We start from the raw sequence: 22,116 nt of genomic DNA on the forward strand, positions 1-22,116 counted from the left end.
TGGCCGTGCAGCTGTACATGCCATGAGCAACAAACTCCACATCTTCCAAACAAGCTTTTCCACATCTGAGATATTTTGCTTTTTTCAGTTCATTTTCTTTTGTCTTTCATGAGCAATTTTTCTCTAGCTCCTCTTCCATGACTCATTTTTCAGAGTTTCCAACAACAGAAAAAGGAAATAATTTATCCACATCTCAAGAAGCTCTCATTATTCCCAAAAGATCTTTCAAATCCCAAACACTGACCACTAGACAAACAGCACAGAGGCACAGCTCCCAGGCTCCCACACCACCTAACAACCTCAGCAACCCAATTAGGATGCTCCGTGCTTGGTTCCCAAACCAGGTGTTGTTCCAATTGCTCCAGGGCAGGTGTCCAAGACTGTCATACTCACACAGAGCACCTCTGGTAAAGCCACGGCACGGGAGACCCAGGGGAACAGCAGATGGGGCAGCCCTGCACTGCTCTCTGCCACCACTGCCCTTCAGCACGTGGAGAGACGACAGCTCCTGTTCTCCCAAGGGCTGCTGAGCTGCACTCGTGCCCAGCTACTTCCGAGGAACTTAGGGCTGCAGGGAACCCGAAGAGCATCCATCCACTCTCACAGACCAGTTCTCAGCAAACTCATGATCCTGGGACCCAAGACAGTGTTTAAATCTATCTCAGTCCCCAGAAGAGTTCCAGTTCCTCAGAGGGAAACAAGAACAGTTGGCACCCAAGGGCTAATAGAGAACCCAGATTGGGAAGCATCATGAGCTCAGAGGGCAACAGGCTCTTGCTTTTTCTGGTGCAGTGGAGAAGGCCCTGGAGTCAGTGCCCAAGGACAGGGTGGCTCGAGCCAAAGAGACCAAGGAGACATGGAGCACCAGGAGATGTTCTGCAGCCTCAGGTGGTGCACTGCTCTCACACACAACCCTCGAGAGAGCCAGTGACCCCTTGGATCCCTGCTCAGCGGATCACTAAAACAAGGCTGGTGGGTAGTGCTCATGACTAAGTCATTACATTATCTGGGAAAGAAGAAAATCAGTCTCCTTTTTCTGAGCAAGGACCTGGTCACCGTGCCTTTGATGCCTCACAGCCAGATCACAGCTGTGTTGTGTCTAAAGGCACACCAAAAAATTATTAAACCAGCCACGACCACCCATCTCAGAAGTGAGAAGAGATGAAGCCTGAAGTCTGGAAGGTTCTAGAACAGCCTCCCCCCAAGAGGAGCAGGAGAAAAGCCTCCATGGTTCTGAGGGTGAAGAGAGAGCAGTTCACAGGTGGTTGTAGAGCTGTGCAGGACCAAAGTCCCAGCTCACTGACCACGAGACTCCTCCTCCATCTCTGTTCTTCCAATGCTGGGAAAAAAACGCAGGAGCAGCAGCGTGGTGAGGAGGCAGAGGTTTCTCACCCCTTTGCTCGTGATCCCCCTGGGCACAGACAGTGTGAGGAGCAATTTTAAAGCTCTGGCTTAACCTTCTAAGTTATTCATGGGTCTGTCTCTCCCTGCATTCAACCTCCTGCAGGACCCACAGCCCAGACCTGTGCTACACAGAGCTGCCTCTCCTAAACGTTGCTGAAAGGATAAAGAGAGTCCAGGGGGAATTACCCAGTTGAGCACCAAACAGAAGCTGCAAAACCTTCCACTAACAAAACACATCTTCACTGTGCAGCAAGCTTTGCAAACTCTATTCACAAGTAAAATAATCCTCTCTATCTAAACAACCTCCAGCACAACAGAGAATTGCTACAATAATAACTCAACAACACCATAACCACAGCCAACAGAGATGCAGATTGCCATTTATTTCACAGAGGGTTCGCTGAGATGCTGCAGAAGGGAATGCCAGTGAGGAACCACACTGGAGAGGAAAACCTCCTGTTGGAGCCTCATGGTAACAGTTGCTTGAGAATAACTCCTCCGAACCACAAAGTGCAAAGAAATGAGACTCCAAAACCAGCACATTTGTGGTGTTCCCAGTTTCTCTCCTGCACTGGAGATTCAATCCTTATTGTGGCCTCATCTCCAAACCACTTCTCCCTGTGACCTTGTGATTTCAGTGCTGGTGACTAGTGGTTCTCCCTTTGCTTGGGGCGCTCACATCTCATTTCATTTCTCATTATCAGCAGCAAGCAGATCAAGGACAGAGTCTCCTCTAATGGAATTCCTTAGCTATCTTACAAACAAACTAACTGTATTGATTATTGACTTTAGTCGTCCAACAGCTGCCAGGACAGTTAGCATACCCAGCCAGGACCCCATCACCATGCTCTCAAAACCAAACCAACTTCTGCTGGAAAGCTCCAGGACACCTGTGACACGGCGCAAGGCTCAGTGCCCCTTGCTCCACCAAACCAGCACACCAGACCCTTGGGTAACATCAACATTCAGCAGACCCTTCCCAGGAGCCCACCTGCTCTCACCAAGGAATGCAGCCTTCAAATGTCACCCTGGGTGAGCACTCAAGGAAGCTCAGCTCTCCCTGAAGCCAGCACACCAACAAGCAGCATTTGCTTTCTAGCACACTCACACTTCAAGCAGGGCCACACAAACCCTGGCATATTTTCTCAGTCTCCTCTCTGACAGGAGCAGTCTCAGCCGTCCAAAAGCTGTACTGCATGCAAGAGATGGCTGTCAAGTCCCCTCACAACACCCTCAGATGAGGCACTATCCCTGCCACCACTTCCACACCAGCTATCTCCTGTTCCCCAGGGCTGCTGTCCCCCTGGAGGTCCCTTCCCACAGCACACTCATGCCTGCAGACAGCCCTTCCCTCAGGCTTGCACCTTTGGACAGGTTTCTCCCTCAGCATCACACTCAGAGAGCTTCCCCATGCAGGACTCTTGCCCTTGCACATCTTCCCAAACACAGCTCACTTCAAGAGGCAACTGCCTCCACCAGTTCTCTGACAACACTCCCCAAATCTGTTCACTCCCTCCCCCAACCAGCTCTCCTCTCATACCCACCACACTTCAACACTTGCTCCAAATGCCACCTTCTCCCTCCAGGACTTGTCACCCCCAACACCCAATTCCTGAGCAGCTTGGTTAGTGCCCACCCAGAGGGCACATCCTTTCCAGGACCCTGATCCTGGTGCCCCCAGCTGCCCATGGCGAGGTGTCCTCTCCAGCACCTCTCACCGCTGCCGCCCGTTTGCGATCCCCTGGTACCCCTGTTAGCTCCGAGCAGAAGTCCAGCACCACCTCCATCAAGGACCTTCACTTACACCAATTTCTATTTCCCACAAGCCGGGCGGGAGAGAGTTCTTCCCACCAGCCAAAGATCACCCCCATGAGCAAGAGGAGTCACGAGTCCACCGAAGATGACAAAGCAGCCGCGGCAGCGGTTCCGCTCTGGCTGCCGGGCTCCATCCATCCCATCACTCCACCTGTCTGCACTGCCAGGGCACCCCAGCCAACAGTGACAACATTCCCATCCTCACAAAAATTAATCAGCATCTTAAAAGCAGTAAATAGCTGAGCGCTGCCCATCTACACTGCCTGGAGACCGTTCACAAGCCACTGAAGTGATTGCCTTTTAACTCTTCTTAAGCCTTCCCAGCCAGAGCACCAGCTGAGAGGGGCTCCAGCTCTGAGGGGCCATGGCCCATCCTTGCCTGTTCTCCCTCCCCACGGGAGGAACTTGCTCACATGAAGAAGATATGCAAACAATTACAGGTGAATACATGAATTATGGGTTCTGCTGCAATCACTAAGGAATGGCACCAGGTTCTCCTCATGCAAACGCACAATGACATGAAGGGTGAAAACATCCACCTATTGACTCCAACCATGTGTGGCTCCACACACCAAACAGCCATTAACTCCAGCCACCCACTGCAGGAAGCCCTTCATCTGGAACATCAGCCAAGGCACAGGCACTTCACAGCTACCTCCTCCTACACTGAGGGGACAAAAACACATTGCAGGGGGCAACAGCAGGTCTGCTTGGACTGCCACCTTCAAGGGGAGGTTTTCAGCATCCACAGCACAGGACCGAGAGGTCTAACGTGCTTTTGGAGCAGCAATTCAGAGCACGGAGCAGCAAGCCCTGTCTCCCTCTCCCAAGCTCAGATCCACATTACAGCTAATGCAACCAGTCAGATGAGCGACTGCTCCAGCCTGCATCCTAAGAGGAATCAGCGAAAAAAGAAGAGGCAGGAAGATTAAAAGAAAATTCTTAAACTTTCTGTGAAAAACTATGGAATTAGCCTGCTTGCAGGGGAAGGCTTTCTCATTCCTGTCTGCTGGAAGCTGACTTGTGACCTACTGCAGCATTCACACGTCTTTCAAGAAGTCTGCCCAACAACATAATGGGCAATGCCATTATCCCTCCAAGCCTCTCATCTCCCTTTGAGCTCTGCATCGTTGAGGCTCCTCAGGATGAGTGAGTTTTGTTTAGGAAGAGCCTCTCTGCCCATCTGCCCCTCTCAGCAAGAGGTGGGCTGGCAGCTGGGAGCCTTGCAGATGGCCCATGGCACGAGGCAGGAGCAGCTCACGGGGCACAAAGCCAGCCCCAGGCTGGGGAAATGAGGGTTCAGAGAGGCACCCACTGCTCCAGGGGGTCCCAGCAGAGCATGGCACCTACAGCCCTGTATCACAGGGGGACCTACCACCCAGGGGGTGCAGGACCAGAGCACTGGGGACACACTGAGAAGGTACAGCCCCATGTCTGGGAGCCGACTGAGCAGCCTCAGGTGCTGACCAGCACTGCATGGCCCCTCACCCCCAGGGCCTGAGCACAGCCCTGTGTCCCCAGGGTCTGACTGAGGGACCTGAGGCTGGAGCCAACTGGGGACCCCACAGCCCTGCAGCCCCACAGGTGGGCTCGGGACCCCACAGCCCTGCAGCCCCACAGGTGGGCTCGGGACCCCACAGCCCTGCAGCCCCACAGGGGGGCTGGGGACCCCACAGTCCTGCAGCCCCACAGAGGGGCTCGGGACCCCACAGTCCTGCAGCCCCACAGGGGGGCTCGGGACCCCACGGCCCTGCAGCCCCACAGGGGGGCTGGGGACCCCACAGTCCTGCAGCCCCACAGGGGGGCTCGGGACCCCACGGCCACAGACGGGGCCACCAGCACTACTTGGCCCCAGCCCGCGGACAGAGCGGGATCCCCGGGCCGGCCCCCGCAGCCGGCGGGTGTCAGCCCCGGCTCCCGCACCCGCCCAGCGCCGCGCCCCGTCCCCCGCCCGCACTCACCCTTGACGGCTTCGCCCCGGTTGAGCTGGATCTCGCCCTCGCCCTGCGGCGCGTAGCTCTTCACCACGATGAACTTGCGGCCGGGCACGGCGCTGTACAGCTTCCGCTTGGGCCCGCGCAGCGGGGCGGGCGCGGCGTGAGGCGCGGGCTCGGGGCCGGGCCCGGGGGGCCCCGCCGGGCCGCCGGGGCTGTAAACGAAGACGTAGGTTACGGTGCTGATGCCCGGCAGGTCTCGGCTCGGCCCGCCGCGGCCCGCGGGCTGAGCCATGGCGGGGCCGGCGCGGGGGGCGGGGGGGGGCTCAGCGCAGCCCCGGCCGCCGCGGCGCCGCCCGGGCACCGGCTGCGGCTGGGGGGGCACCGGCTGCGGCTGGGGGGGCACCGGCTGCGGCTCGGGGGGGGGCCGCCGCCCGCCGCCGGCTCCATGGCGCGGCGCCGCCCGCCCGGCCCCGCGCTCCGCTCCCTCCGGCGCCGCGCCGCCGCCGCAAGCACCATGGCCCGGGGCAGGTGCCGCCGCCGGCGGCTCCTCCCCCTGCGGGCGGGGACGGCGCCGGACCGGCCACCGCCCGCCCCCGCCCCCGCCCCCGCCGCCGCCGCCGCCGCCCCCCCCAGACCCGCTGTCGCCGCGGGGCCGGGACCACGGGCAGAGCCCCCCCTGGCGGCCGCCGCTGCCCCGGGCCCGGGAGGGGGACGGGGGGACAGGAGCGGGGGGACAGGAGCGGGGGGACGGGAGCGGGGGGACGGGAGCGGGGGAACGGGAGTGGGGGACAGCACCGGGGGGACAGGAGACGGGGGGACAGCACCGGGGGGACAAGACCGGGGGTGGTTCCAGGGGAGGACGGAGTCTCAGGGGCGGGGGGGGCATAGGAAGTACGGGGGTAACTGGGGGGAGGGTGCGGGGGCCGCAGGGCTTGGGGGCGGGGGGATACGCGGGGCCCCCTCTGCCCCCCGCCCTGCCCCCGCCGGGCACTGCAGCCCCTCCGCTCGCAGCCAGCCCCGGGGGGCAGCGCGCCGGCTCCAGCTGCCGATCCAGCGGGACGGTCCCTCCCGCTGCCCCAGCGCCCTGCTCGCAGACCCACAGCTTCTTGCTTGCAGCTCCCCTGTTCACAGCCCCCCCGCTCTCTGTTTGCAACCCCCTGCTTGCAGCCCCCCCGCCACCTCCCGCCTTGCAGCCCCCTTGCCCCGCAGCTGCAGCCCCCCCTGATCCGCACCTGCAGCCCCTCTTGGGTCCGAACATCCTCACCTCGCAGCCCCCTCATGCCCCTATGGGGCTGCCTGCCCCCCATCCCCTGCTGCCCCCCAGGCCTGCGCAGGTTTTCGGCGGTGCTTGGGGGGGTGTTGTCCTTTCGCAGCCCCCCCGGCTGCCAGAGGCACTGTCTGCGGACGGTGCCGGTAGCGGGAACGGCGGCTGCGGCAGGAGAAGCTGTCCCGAACGTGCAGCCCCGGCCACGGCTGCGACCCCCCCGGGGACACCCCTCCTCGGGGAGCGGGGCACGGCTCGGAGGGAGGACGGTGTCCCTCGGCCTGGGACACCCCAGGAGCACTGTCACTATCACCAAACATTGCTGCGGCGGCGACACGACGCCCGAAGAGGCTGGCGGCGGGGCAGGCTGGATCGGGCCCGAAGCCCCCTCAGCCTCCCCGGCACCGAGCGGGGCAGCGCGGGCCCAGCGGGACGTGGCCGCGGACCCGGGAGCCTCAGCCCAGAGCCTGCTGCTCCAGCACCGCGCTCAGCCACAGCCCCTCAAGGGAAAAAACACTTAATAAGAAATAAATAGCTACCCTTTCCTTATTATACTTCTAAATGTCACTCCAGTATCATTTTTAGTCAATGCAGATATTAAAGACCGGCTCAGCTCTCTCAAAAGGCCCCTGTATGCTTTTAGGCAGTCACGAGAAGCAGGCAGGAGCTGCAGGTACCGCAGGAGGTCCCAGCCCCGTGTCCCCCTGCTGCCCACGCTGCCCGGGGGACACCCCGCCCCGGGAGGGGCTCTGGGCCGGGCTGGGGTGCGGGACGCGCGGGGCACGGCGCGGGGCGTCACCCCCCGCGGCTCCGCTGCTGCCCACGCGGCCCCTCCTGCGGGCACGGAGGGTCCCGCTGCAGCTGCCCGGCGCTGGTGCCCACCAGCCTGGCCCCCTCCGTGCCACCCGCGCAGCTCCCGAGCAGCCCCTGCCCTCGGGCCCCTCAGGGGGCCGCGGGGGTTTGATGCCGGCGCCTCCGGCTGGCACCGCCCGGCAGGGGGTTCCTGCAAGGGCCGCGGGACCCGGGGCCGGCCCGTGCGCCAGTGCCACCGAGACCCAGCCAACAGCCTCCCCAGCACCGGGGAAGCACTAAGGATGGGGTTGCAGTCCCACCTGTAGCTGCCATGCTGACTTCGTTGCACGCTCAGTTTTCAATCGTTAAGGAGTTACTAAGTCAAAATGCCTCGGAAGACTCCATCTATCCTATCACAGGTACACTTGTAACAAGTTTAGTAATCATTTCAAGAACACCACCATTTTTGTTTGGGCTCTTTTGGCAGGCTCAATTTCAATGAAAGGATGTTAATTAGTTGAATCATATTTCATGTGAATGCCTACTTGATAGAGACCTCTATCAGTCGTGCAGGTTCAGGCTCTACCCTGGGGCCATTTCTACCTATATTCCCAACTGGAAAACTTGAGAAAAACTACCTGGAATGGCATTTATGTTTTCTATCAGGCAAGAGCAAGTATCTCTTGGCATGTTTCCACACGAACTGACAACACGTTTCTTCACCTACTTTATCACCTTGCACCGTAAGGCACCTTGAGGCCTGAAGGAGCCAGTTCCATCCTTTGTATCACCTGGTTAAGCTGCAGCTAATCCCTGCAGGATCCTGCTGGATCCCTAACTTCTTTCTGAACAGCAGCCAGGATGCCTTGTATATTATGAATAAAACAAACAGCGCTGGGGCTGTTTATTAAGCAGCCAAGGAGGTTCTCAGTGTCCACAGTGTAGAACTGAGATTCCACCACGTGCGATGCTCACATCCTCCTCCCTCCAAGATGCCTTAGCAGCCTCCCAGCACCTGGAGGGGCTACAAGAAAGCTAAGGAGGGGCTTTTGACAAGGGCAGGGAGTGATGGGACCTCCAAAAGTCCCCTCTACAGCCAGCAACCTGCTCTGGAAGCTGCTGAGCTGCACTCACATTTCCATGGATGCTCTGCCCAGAGGCAGGAGGAGCCCGACCCGGCTGCGTCCCCTGGCCAGGTCCTGCAGAGGGGCAGCTCCAAGCCCGGGGGTCAGCTTGGTTCTCCTCTGGATGAACCAGCACTCCAGAAACACTGCTGTGAGCCCGTGGATCAGCATGGGAATTCGACAGCACGCCCTTGGGTGGCATTTCTGAGGTCTCATATTTGCCTGTTGAAAATAACTATTTAAGGCGAATTTGCCGTGTAACTCCATGTCTTGTGCTTCTTGTAGATATTTTAGCCCCTGGAAGCATCCAGACTGGAGATGGTGATGGAGTTGCCTCCACCAGAAACAGTCAGGGGTCCCAGCTTGGAAGAGCCTCCTGATGAGAGTGGACACTGACAATAATCCCCTCCACAAGCCACAGTCATTTCAGAGGAAAGACAAACTTCCCTGCCCTAGGCTGGTGGCAGGTTCAAATCACCACAAATGAGTGAACAGACCATAATAGCCCCCACAGGTACTTCAAGCACATCAAGCAGTCCCAAATATCCAGGGTGGATGATTTCGTTTTTATGTGCTCTCAAGGGGCTGAACAGAAGAGAATCACTTTTTGTCAGGTGAGGTCTGGCTGAAGGATCCTAGGTCTAGAGTCAAACGACCCTCCTGCTCCTCCTTTGGGGACTCCTGCCCACCCCACATGAGTGAAGACACCCTGGTTTTTGGGGGCACAGCCCATGACCTACGGGTGCTGCAGCCTTTGCCCCATAGCCTGGCCGTGAAGGCAGGACCAGGGGCTGTGGCAGGTCCAAGCCAAGGAGGTTGTCCCAGAGCTGTGGGAGTAACTCAAGCTTCATCTTGCCACATTTCTGCATCTCTGGGAGCCACCAAACACTCTAAGGTGTCTTGCACATTATCACAAAAGTATCTGTCACAGATCCTGATTTTTTCTCCCTTCAGAGCTGAGTGTCAGATGTTTCGTTGCTTTAGGATAGAGAGGTTTTTGCATGAGGGAACTTCCTACTGTTTAAAAATGTGCTGTGAACTGAACCCTTAAGGAATGAAATATATTTGGCAGCTTCGCAGTTAACCTGTTGGCCTCTTCTAGGAACTGTGGGACTGTTAAATTGCTCTTGTCCATAAGGCACCAGTCCCAAAAACATGGTTTTTTTTCTCTTTTTGTTTTAAATTAGTTGCTCAGGTGCTGGTGTTGCTTTTCACTTCAGCCATGGAAGGAAGGGTTTGTAAACTCCTCCTCCTGCTCTGAGAATGTTTACCTGCTCTCACACATATAGCTCTGCACCCAGAGTACCTGGAGATGGTTTCTCTGTAGGAACCTTTCTGGAGACATCTGCACCAAGAGCTTGGTGGGAAGAAGCAGGCAACACATGCCCTGCCAGAGGAGTCTCAGCGCTGCCCACCAGTGAGAGCCTCAGCCATTTCCTCTGTGGGTTTGAGAGATTTTGCCATCACACAGCTGTATTATAAAGTCCACCAGGTCCTTTTAACTTGGTACCGTTAGACAGAACTTGACTGACAACCAAGCACTGCTTCTCCATCATGGCACTTACTATGTGTCCTTTGGAAGAAACAATTTTGCTGTTCTGGAGTTTCAAATTGTTACTACAAGCGTGGCTGACAGATACAGAAATAGACCGGGTTTGATGGAAATGATTTCAGCTCCAGAAAGAAAATAGCAGCTTCCTCACTTGTAAAACTTGCCCAGAATCAAACAGAATGGTTGAGGCTGGCAGGGACCTCTGGAGATCATCCTGTCCAGCCCCCTGCCCCAGCAGGGGCACCTGCAGCCCGTTGCCTAGGACCACATCCAGTCCACCTTTGAACATCTCCAAGGATGGAGACTCCACAGCCTCCCTGGGCAACCTGTGCCAGTGCTGTCACCCTCACAGTGGAAAAGTGTTCCCTGATGTTGACAGGGAGCCTCCTGTGTTTCAGCTGGTGCCCGTTGCACCTGGTCCTGTCCCTGGGCACTACTGAGAAAAGCCTGGCTCCATCCTCTCCTGGCACCCTCCCTGCAGGTTTTTACACACATGGATGAATCTGCCTGAGTTGTCCTCCTCTCCTCCCTCTCCCTCTCCTCTCCAGACAGATGCTGCAGTCCCTTCATCATCTCTGAGGCCCTCCACTGGACACTCCAGCATGTCCATCTCTCTCCTGTCCTGGGGAGCCCAGCACCTGTCCCAACACTCCAGGTGTGGCCTCACTAGTGCTGAGCAGAGGGGAAAGATACCCCCCTCAACCTGCTGGAGATGCTTTGCCCGTGGCAGCCCATGGTGCCATCCACCTTCTTTGTGGCAGGGCTCATGTTCAGGTTGGTGGCAGCAGGGCCCCCCAGGGCTGGCTCAGCAAAGCTGTTTTCCAGCTGGGTGGCCCCCATATGTTTGGGGTCAACAGGGATTTCCCTTGGCTGTCAATTAGCTATTTTGGGAGTGATCTTTAACTCAGCAATGGAAGAAATCAGGTGGCCCAGATCTGATGTAGAGACCAAAAGACAGAGGTTCTGCCCAAAATCCAGGAGGCAATTCCTGGAGAGCTTTGTGCCTCACCATGGTGGCTCCCTCCAGCACTGAAGCAGAGTGGGACCCCCATGCTCTCCCCCCATGCAGCCCTGAGCTGGGTGAGGAGGCAGAGCTGGGTGAGGAGGCAGAGCTGGCTGCTCCGGTTCCTGCTCCTGCTCAGAAGGATTTAATTCTTCTCTGTTCCTGGAGCTGATCCAGTTTGCTGGTCAGGCTGCTGAGAAACTTCTGGTCTCAGATTATCTCTGCACAACTAAAAGAGAACAGCGCAGTCACCTGCTAACAAGAGCCAATTACTGGCAGATTCAGAGTGTTTGGGAAAACGGGGCAGGGGGATGGGAGGCACTGGCCTCGCTGCTCCTCTCCAGCCGCAGAGCAGCACTCCCGGTCATTCCCACCGGGCTGCACAGCAATGGGAGCCCAGCCCAGAGCCCTCCCTCAGACCACGGCATCTGCGGGAGAGTGGGGGGCTGGATGGGCTTGGAGCAACCTGGTCTAGTGGGAGATATCCCTGCTCATGCAGGGGGGTGGGACTGGAAGGGATTTAAGGTCCTTTCCAACCTCTGTGACTCCATGAGGACAGAGCTCAGCTGCACCGCGCCAGGGGAGCGCAGCACGGATGACACTGGACATGTAGCCAGAGACTGGTTGGGAAAATCCTCCCAAGAGGAACATTCAGCCAAGCAGCAGCAGCAGTCGTGACCTACAAGGTGCTGCAGAAACCTCCTGTGAGAATCTGTCACCACGCTGGCCCAGGATCCAGCCGGGATGGGCCCGCAGTACCCGTGGCTCCAGGGAGGTTCTGGGCAGCCCCGGCGGCCACGGACAGTCTGGATGCTGATCTGCCTCCCCAGGTGTGAACACTTCTGCCTGGCTGTGGCTACGGCCCTACAAACACGTCTGGAGAGGACAGAGTGGAACCGGAAACCCGAGAGAGACGATGAATTAAAAGGTTCCGTCTCAGTCTCCATAAGCACAGCTCTTGATTCACTCCAGAGCACTCCCAGGGCAGCCCAGGCAGTGCAGCAGCCTCAGTGCAGCTGGATTTGTGCCTCTGCACCCTGGCAGCTGGAAGTGCCTCGTACCACAGGTAGCTCCATCAGATCTTAAGGAGTCTTACTGAAAAGGCAAAACACAGTTTTATCAGTTGACAAAGAGGATAACGGGATTTCTGAAAATGGTACTTCTAATGCTGCCTGTCCTGCAGGATCACAGTCCTTAGGAATTTGGACAACCCTTCAGGTAAGCCCAGCAAATGCTGAACAGGCAACAAGGGTGAATTAACATGCACCTCACTGTGGGAGAAGCTCTTCACAAGGGTGAGAGAAAGCCCAGCTCTGCTGAAGGTGCAGGACAAGCTGAGGGCAGACAGTCACTGAAGGGAGCTACAAGAAGACCACCAAACACTCACCCCATGAGAGGACAGGGGCAAAGGTCCAGGTGGAGCCTCACAAGCTGCTGCTGATCAAGCCCAGCTATTTAAAAAAGTTTGCTTAATGAAAAAAAAGAATTTCAGCAGTATCTCCTGGTTGATATTCCCAGGAGTGCCATGAGATGATTAATCCTTTCTTCCTTCAGGTCCCATGAACCTTCCAACCCAGGAAGGCCTGTAGCTTTGCAGCTCCTAGAGGCAGAGGAGCCCATGCCACGCAGAAGGCAGGAGCCACATTGTAAAGAAGGAAAATAATTTACCAAGCCTGTGACTATAAAACCTGTAACATTTTGGTTGCCAAGTCCTTACGTGTCTGAGAACAGCACCCGACACGTGGGATCCAGCCCCGCTGCGTGCAGCTGGTTCTGGGGCACAATGTCCTGTCCTCATACATGAACATTCACATCAACACCTCCCTGTGCACAGATGGACACGGAGCAGGCCTAGAAGGACCTTTCCCAGAAGATCCTCCCCAGGCGCCCAGGCAGCTCCACAGAGCACCATGAAAAAGAAAGAGATAGATCTGGTTACTGCAGCACAACTGGGAAACACCTTCTGCCTTCACCAAATTACCTTGGGAAAACCGTGTGTGTGGTACAGGCACCTGGGGCAAGAACCACAAGGAGAATGAACTGAGACTGCGACACTGTAGTCTGAAACGTTGGTCTTCAAAATCATTCAGCTATTGTCTCATCTTCAGAGACTGAACCTGCAGCATTTCTCCAGGGCCATCAGACTCCTGAAGTGCTGCTCAGGACACCTCAGCCTCAGCTGTGTGCCCAGCACTGGAGCTGCTCCATCCCCTGCTGCTCCCTCCTCAGCCAAACCCTCAGCAAGGCCCAACAGCTCCCACCAAGCACAACAGGCACCACAGGAGCTGTACCCTGTGCTTCCTACCAAGAGTTCACTAAACCATCAAAACGCACCATCAAAGCCACTGAGCTACTAGACAAACGGGGGACATGGCCCCCCATCCTCCTGCCCTCCTTGCCCCTAAGGACCAGCACATCAGCCCAGGAAGGGGCCAGGGACCAGACTGTAGGTCACGGGAGTAACCAGACTGGAGTGATGAGGATGCTTCCTCTGGCAGTGCCCCCAAGCAGCCCCCTGCTCCCACCCTCACAGGCACCACTGTGGGCTCCGAGCTCCCAGGAACTTCCAGTGTGGCACCACAGGGCTGGTGGCTGCAGTGCTGCCACTGCTGTCCTGCTGCCTGTGAGCACACCAAACACCACAGTCATGAGCAACAGGCTGCACACTGAGAGCTTTTCCAAACCCATCTCAGTGCACCACAAGTAGCAGGGTAAAGGCACCAGCAACAATCTACAGATTTACAGCTGGGCAGTGCAGAGGGCTTCCTCTGCAGATTGTTCATGTGCTTAGGTCATCGCCATCTTTATCAGCCTGGAGAAGAGAAGGCTCCGAGGAGACCTCAGAACACCTCCCAGCACCTGAAGGGGCTGCAGGAAAGCTGGGGAGGGGCTTGGGACAAGGGCAGGGAGGGATGGGAGCAGGGGAAGGGTTTCCAGCTGGCAGAGGGAGCTGGAGCTGAGATGTGAGGGAGAAATTCTGGGCTGTGAGGGTGGGGAGAGCCTGGCCCAGGTTGCCCAGGGAAGCTGTGGCTGCCCCATCCCTGGCAGTGTTGAAGGGCAGGTTGGATGGGGCTTGGAGCAGCCTGGAATGGTGGGAGGTGTCCCTGCCCACGGCAGGGGTGGGACTGGATGAGCTTTGAGGTCCCTTCTCACCCAAATTGTTCCATGAGTCTGTGCTTTATTACGGTATTACTCAGAAGCCTGCAGCTGACTCCTTGAATTACATTCACTTTCCCCCTTAGGAAAATGATGGCACCCCATGGCCCACTCACTCAGGAACAGCCTTCTTGGCCCACTTTTGAGCTCTCCTTTGAGCATTTGCCAGAGTCTTCAACCCAGGGCACCCTTCTGGCAGACCCCTCAGGTTCCCTGCCCCTCTGACAAACCAGCAGAGATGATCCTGAGCTGCCTTTGTCAAGCCAAATATCCCGACTCCCATGGGCTGTTCTCCAGTCAGCACAAAGATGCCAGTATTTCTGTTCCCAACACCATGACTTGTAGATCTGCAAGGCAGATTCTGTGGCTTCCCTGGACTGATGCCTGTAGTTTGTTCCCCTTTGTCCTTGCTGTCAGAAATCCATAGTTTCCCAGTGGATCCCGTGACTCCAGGGGTCACTTTCTGTCTTTGTGCCAGTAGCTGCGACTTATTCCCAGCTCTCTCTCAATGGTGGATTTAAATAATTTGACCAAGCGATATTCACTCCTCCTGCCCATGTAGTTCCTTAATCACAGAACAGTGGTGGGAGGCAGCCAAGGCTGAGTTCAGAAGTCTGAGAGGAGGTTGGAGCCAGGGGGGTCGGGCTCTGCTCCCCAGGAACAAGCGACAGGACCAGAGGGAACGGCCTCAAGTTGTGCCAGGGGAGGCTGAGGTTGGATCTGGGGAACAATTCCTTCCTGGCAAGGGTTGTCAGGGCCTGGCCCAGGCTGCCCAGGGCAGGGGGGAGTCCCCATCCCTGGAGGGGTTTCCAAGCCCTGGAGATGTGGTGCTGAGGGACATGGGGCAGTGGTGGCCTTGGCAGGGCAGGAAGAATGGTGGGACTTGATGATCTCCAAGGTGTTTTCCAACCCAAATGATTCCATGATTCTATAATTGAAATTTCCCTAGAACTCAAAATAATTTTCAGTGTTGTTCCCTAGGAAGGATGTGTCTGTGAGAGATGCCAACTCCAGGGGATTCGTTGTGTAGGAAGGGTAATGGATTCCCAGTTACTCCATACCTGTATTTCCCAGCAGAGGCAGCCCCTGAGTCATGTCAGGGCAGAAGGCCCTGGTGTGACACCTGCAGATGGGTATTTGGAAAGGGCCCATCTGGGAAGATACAAAAGTATCTTGCCAGCCTGCTCCAGGATCCAGGCAGTGCCACAGCTCCTGCAGATGTGGTGGCTTCAGGCATCCAGAGCTCCCCTGGCTTCAGCCCCCGACATTGTATTTACTGAAATGTTCTCAGGACCAGAAGCTTCAGCTTCCAGCAAAATGATGCAAAGGACAAGGATTGTCAACAAAAACAGCTGCAGGGGGTAGACTTGGGACCCAACAGCCTTGGAAATGGACCCAATGGGTTGTCCCTCATCTCTCAGTGCTCAGAGCAGCTGTGACTGTGCAGGAAATGCTAACCTTGACCAGCTGAGATCTACCAAAGGCACAGACAAGATCCCAGAGGGACACCTGTGACCAGGTCCCCCCTAGGACAGGGGTGGGGTAGCCCCTTCCTCACTGCCCTTCTCAGCAGCAGAAGTGCTGGGATGTCAGCGTGAGCTGTGAAAGACACTTCACCCCCAGGACAGGCAGCATCACAACTTGGGACTGACGGCAAATGTGCAAGTGTCACCGCAGGAAGAACAGGGGATGACTGCGTGGGGTGTGTACCCACCCCAGCAACAACTCCTTTTGTTGAAAGTGACACAGCTTGGGCTTGGGAAAACAAACCTACAGGATAAACCACCCCGTGGAGTCCCTGGAGGGCAGCTTTTTCACTTTGCAATGGTCCTTCTGTCTAGGAAACACTGTGATCCTTTTGCTAATAACTTCTCATACTTGTAGAAAACCTTTTTCCTTGATATTTTACCTCTCTATACATCAGTTTGGGGGAATAATAAAGCCAGATCTGCTTTACTTTATGTTATAGAGGACTGCATTCTGCTCAAAGTCAGGCCAGCTTTGCAGAAGTCCCGCAGGAATCACCACCTCCAGCTCAGGCACTGCCAAAGAGTCTCCTCCAGCCTGGCTCTACTGTCTTACTCCTGGAATTCATTTCACCATCCTCACGGGGGCTGCTCCTCTGAACAGAAGTCATTCTTTATGCAGGCCAGCAGGTTTGGCCCATAACTTTAACATATTCCACTAAAGCCAGGAAGATGGACTAAGCCAGGAGTCCCAACAGCAGCAGGGGGTGCTGAAGGCACATCCAGCCTGTGTGATGCTGGGGACAGGGCAGGGTGGCACCACCCCCATCACCTCCAGCCCTGCCATGCTGCTCAGGGCCTTGCTGGGTGGTGTTGGCACCAGGGGACCCTTTGGGACCCCCAGGCTGGCCCCAAGGCTGGGATCATGTCTCTGTCCTCCTGGCAGTGCCGGGGAATGCAGCCCTTCCTGACTGCACTCCTGAAAACAGCAGCACCCAGCTCCAGCAGCTCCAGCTATGGCCCCTGGTCAGTGGCCCAGAGCTCCACAGGCAGCTGGCAGCACACGGGAGGGATGGGATGCTCTAAGGAGCCAAGGCACAAGGTCCTGCTTGGAGAAGGTGCTGGAATGTGAGAGGCAGGCTGAGTTCAATGGCAGAACAAAGACCAGCTCCCGCTCTTCTCCTCTTGGAGGACTCTAGGCTCACAGCTTGAGAAATGGCACAAGGCACCAAGGTGAGAGATAAAGTTCATGCCTATGAGGCAGATGTCATGAACCAGATACATCAGTCTTCGAGGACATCTTGAGGGCCCAAACCAAGAGAAGATGGAAGAACATATTCAGGGAAGACCGAAACTGAATTCCAAATGGGTTTGCCTTGGTCAGAAGGTGTCAAAAAGTCTAGTGGCCACCACTTCAGCACATGAAGATTCACAAAGCTGACAATACACTTGGCAGATGTGTCCCCAACAGCCCTCGGTACATGATCATCTCTACGACCTTCTCCTGCATGGCTCCAACTGCAAACGAGTGCCTTGTCCCAGGTACGTGTCCCCTCTTTATCTGGCAGATGTGCCAGAGGCTTGGCGGGTGCACGTGGAGATGAACCAGCTGAAGAGGAGCAGGGGTTGCTACAGCTCCACTGAGCAGAGCTGTGCCTACAGGGGCACGTTCCTCCAGACAGGGCTGAGACTCACAGCTCCCAGGAATCGTGTTTGGGCTGATGTGTTAATGCACTTCCCAGACACATCCCTGGGCCAGGTGTCAAGCACGAACTGGAGACAATTCTGTCTCTCAAAGCAACCATGGAAAACATTGTGAACAAGAGAGCAAGCAATTCTCTTGGCGAGGCTCCTGCACACAGTCCTCACACCCCCTCACCCCCAGGAGTCACCTCACAAACAGTGGGTGGAAAACACCTCCCACCCAGGGCACAGCACACCAAGGACAATAAGTCTCACAGCCAGGTGGGTCTTAGAGCATCTGCAACTTCAGCTGGAGACACACCAAAATGATTGCACATGGGGCTTGACATTGGAAGGAGGAGATGGTGGTGCTGAACAGATTCATGAGCACCAGCATCACCAGCAGGACATGCAGCACGACCAGGACAGGCCTCATTCCAGAGCGCTGCACCACTGCTCTCAGTGTGTCCCAGTCTGGGAAGTCCAACCCCAAAACTTAGGCTATGAGGGGATGACAAGCTACACACCTGATCTGTAGGTGGCAGAGGACATGAGCAGGTAAGTTTGCAAAGGCAAAGACAACATGACAGGTGAGAAAAGTGCTCCCCTGCAGGGGCCTGAGGTGCTGAGCAGACAGTTAAGTGAATTAGTTAATGAGCAGACCTGGCTGAGGTGGGGACCCACCATGGAGTACAGCGAGGAGAGAGTCCCACTGCCTGGAGCCATCTCTCCTCTGACTTCCCTCTTGGGGCTGCTGAAGAGGGGGACAAATCTCATGGTAGAACAGAATAAAGCTCGAGGAGGGGGAGATGCTGGCCATCCAGAGAAGAGTCAGGTTATCAAGCACAGAGCGGACTAGGCTTGTGAAACACCAGCAGACTTCACTGTGGCTAATGTCCCACCTGGTAAGGTTGCAGACACCATGAGATGTCTGGACACACTGGGAGGGATCCCATCTCTGAGGTCCCTGGGTCTGTGGAATGGGGACGGTGGGAGAGAGCATCGGGAGGCAACTTTCAGGGAGCTGAAGACCAAGATCTGCACGTTAATGTCTTCTGAAATACCCCCAGCTCTATGCAGAAGCCAGGTAAAGGAGTAGGGAGGAAAAGTCCCACTGCATGCCTGAGAAAATGGTGTAGAAAAGAGAGATGAGTTCTCAGTGGGAAATGGGGACATCTCTGGACACAGCACACCATGCAGGGGACGTGTGCTGCCTCTGAACCATGGTGGAAGACAGCTGCTGGGATTTCATCTTAACAAGGTTCCAGAAAAGCTTTTAGTTAAGGAAGAGGAAAGCTGGAATATGTAGTAAAGCACCTGCCTGGGGGCTGGCTCCTACTGGAGGGGTAAAGCCATAAAGAGACAGGACAGGAGCTGGCAAAAGTCAGACACAAAACAGGGAAGAGCAGTTGCACAAACAGAATGAGAAAATAGAACCCCTGAACTAATGCATATGTTCCTCTGAGCAAGACCTGGAGGTCTCAGGAAGAAGACAGAAGAATCAGAAAGCCTCATTTTAATGAAAATCTTGGTCCAATGGATGCACTGGAAAGGCAGTGAAGGGAAGGCAGGGCAGGGAGGCAGAGCACAAGGCCTGGGGAGGCACTGCGGGTGCCGACAGGGATGGCTCAGGGCTCCATCCGATGAACACGTTGGCTGTGCTCGCTGGGAGCAGGACCTTGGCAGGGGCTGGGGCTCCAGCAAGAGACACACATGGCCTGGACTGGGCTGCAGACCCCCCAGCAGGTTGGTGGTGCTGGGGGCAACCTGCTGGGAGCAGAGCTCAGCGAGCAGGGGGGTCAGGACACAGAGGTTCCTTCTGCACCCCCGGGGCAAACCCTGAGGCAGGGCATGACGGCAAGGACACGTTTACAGGCACAGCCTGTGGGGCAGCCAGGCAGCCAGCGACTGCAGGAAAATGCCTTCCTGACCCCGCGCTGACCAGTGAGCAGGCTGGAGCTCATAATCCCATTAATTAGGAGTTATTACTTAACAGTGACCTCAATACAGCAGGTTCATAATCTTACAAAAGCAACGGAAGCCGAAAAATCAGCTACCTCTGTGCTCAGTGCAAAACACAGGGACTTCAAAATGTATAAAAATGAAGTTTGGTGGTAAGAAGCTAAAAGGGACCATTAAAAGCAAAGCCTTTGCTATCCTGGAGACTCTGGATGCTCAGACACACGTCACCTGCAGGAAGGACTTCAGAAAAGCCATAGGAACAGCAGGGTACAAAAGGCTGTGAGCAGCAATGAACGCCCGTCAGACAGACAAGCTTGGATTTGATGAAAGAAGGAGCTGGCGAGACCCTGGCCAGGCTGCCCAGGGAAGCTGTGGCTGCCCCATCCCTGGCAGTGTCCCAGGGCAGGTTGGATGGGGCTTGGAGCAGCCTCATCTGGTGGACTGGATGAACTTCAAGGTCGCTTCCCAACCAAACAAGTCTGGGATTCCATGACTTAAAAGAGAAAAACAGGAACAGATCTTGCACTGTTCTGTTAAAAGGGGCAGGAGTGAACATGGAGCTGGAGGATAACGCGCCGAGAGCCTGAAACGCCGTTTTGCTCAGCTCGGGGACTTGAGATGTTACACGTGCCAGCAGCAGAGTGACTGCAAAAAGGTGACAAGGTCACCTGGGACAATCCCCCACTGGTGAATGAAGATCATCAGCCATGGGCAGCCTTTGCCTCAGGGAGCCCATGGACTGGGAGTGGTGGGACTGACCCCTGGGCCTTTGCTCTGTCTGCGGCTCTTCCCTGTGGATGCACGACCCCTGTCACTGGGGATGGGCTCTGGGCTGCAAGGACACCTGGTCCCAGCACGGCCACCCCTGTGTCCCCTGGTCCTACCAGCAGCCCTCCTCTGCTCCAGCTCCTGCTCATCTCCTGAGCGTTGGTAACATGGAACCATGGACAGCGTTTTACATGAAGTCCTTGGGATGTTGTACACCTGTGTCAGCACTGGCCTGCATGCCATGACAGGCACCGGCCACCGGCCTCTGGCTAATATTCCCAAACATTTTTCTCTCTTGTTTCTAACAGAGAAGGCAGCTACAAACTCATTGTAGAAATTTTTGCTGCTATTTTTTAAATACAGTTTTATTCTGTCCTTCAAACACTTCCTTACATTTCAGTCCTCCTAAGCACTGACTTCATGTCATCAGTGAAGTTCAAGAGTGTGCTTCTCATGTCAAGGACACTAGAGAAAGCACTGAAGACCACTCAGAAGACCAACACTTGATGATTTTTTCCTCCTAACCTCCTTGCACCCCAGCACTTCCCCGTGCAGCAGCCACAGCTCTCACACATTCCCATCACTGCTTATTTTCCTGCCACCCCTGCCCCACGCCATGCTCTCCAGGAGGAGAAACCATCTAACACAGGGCTCTACATCACAGGTCCACTGTCACCAGATTAAATCTACTGTGCTCACCTTTGCTGGGGAGCTGCACATGTAGCAAGTATAAATCTCAGAGAGCTTGATTTAGTGATGATAAAAAAAGATGCACAAGCTCCCTAAAACCTGAGTGGTGGATTGGAGAGAGAAAGGGCAGGACACAACAAATCATGGCTATGCCTTACCCACGCACATGGAAACGTGTGCATCTCCCCAGGGCTGTAAAGCAGGGAGGCGAGACTGGAAGTTCTTACAGCTGTGCAGCCCCTCCCCATCCGTGGCAGGCTGGACCCTGGGGCTGGAGGGACCCCAGCCCTGCCCACCAGGCCCAAGCAGTCCCCTCACCCCAGTGATGCATGGCCAGGAGAGCTGTCTCCCTTGGCTTACCTGCTTGGACAACAAACCTAGGTTTTTTTAGTTATTTTTACTGCTTTTCCCCAAGGACAAACCCAGGTACTCCAGCACTTGGTGGTCCTGCAGGACATGGACACCCCTGACAGGTGGGTGTCTGTAGCCCGGCTCTGTCCCTGCACACACGGGGCCACCTCAGAACAGAATCACAGAATGGTTTGGTTTGGAAGGAGTTTTGAAGGCCACCTACTCCAACCTCCTGCAGTGGGCAGGGACACCTCCCACCAGACCAGGTTGCTAGGGATGGGGCATCTACCACCTCCCTGGGCAGCCTGGGCAAGGGTTTCACCACCCTCACAGAACTTGGTGCCTCTCAGTGCCAGACCCTTCCCAGCAGCCAGGACCAGCTGTGCGCACAGCACCTTCTGTTGCTCTCTCCAGACTGGCTCTGCAAACTGCTGAGTGGTTAAGCAGATCCTCACCTCCCGAGGCTGCTGCAGACTCACCATCCTCAGCTGCTCCTTCCCAGCACTCCACTACTTGGGAGGAGGAAGAAAGGCAGAATTACAAGCAACCTACCCGACAGGATGGCCCCAGTTTCCCCGAGCTTCCAGGTCCTCTGCAACAGCAACTGGGGCTCATGTTCCCTCTCAGGCTGAGGGAGAACAATTTCTTCAAATGCGGAAGTTCCAGCCCATCCAAGGTGAACCATGAGAGCTGGCTGTGCACGGCAACACCTCGCAACAGCTGCAGGCAGGACGCGGGGCAGAACCCATCTTCAGTTGAAAGTACACAGGGAGTTCAGATAAGCAGATTACAAATACACAAACTGGAATTTAAGCGAGGGGAAGACATTGCTTATCAGCAGCAGTAACTCTTCAATCAAGCCAGCTGTCACCACAGTATCTATTCTTTGTCTTTGACGAAACCTTCAGATTTTGATGCCGATAAAACCCTCCTGCAGCAGTGGCTGCTGAGGCTGCTTCCTCACCCAAATCCCGTGGGCTGCAAGTGTACAAATGACTCCAGCCCCAGCCGTGCTCTGGGCCTGTGTCCTCCATGAGATCCCCCCAGACCAGGGGAGCTGGAGCTGGCCCACCCACCAGGCAGCATCTAAACAGCACAGCTGGAATCGCCACCAGTACCTGCACGTTGTCTGCCAGTGCAGCTGATACC

At 56.0% G+C, this 22,116-nt stretch overlaps 1 protein-coding gene across 6 annotated transcripts in view; it reads right to left on the reverse strand.

The window, feature by feature from the left end:
• SHANK3 (SH3 and multiple ankyrin repeat domains 3) overlaps positions 1-22,116 on the reverse strand; it is a 311,807-nt gene that overhangs the window by 156,193 nt on the left and 133,498 nt on the right. For all 6 annotated transcript variants that reach the window (XM_051612097.1, XM_051612081.1, XM_051612074.1 and 3 more), the window contains one exon: positions 5,181-5,368. In XM_051612097.1, coding sequence (XP_051468057.1) covers positions 5,181-5,368 — 188 coding nt within the window. The remainder of the gene's footprint in view (positions 1-5,180; positions 5,369-22,116) is intronic.

The sequence above is a fragment of the Apus apus genome, chromosome 1, assembly GCF_020740795.1.
Source record: "Apus apus isolate bApuApu2 chromosome 1, bApuApu2.pri.cur, whole genome shotgun sequence".
NCBI classification, from domain to species: Eukaryota; Metazoa; Chordata; class Aves; order Apodiformes; family Apodidae; genus Apus; species Apus apus.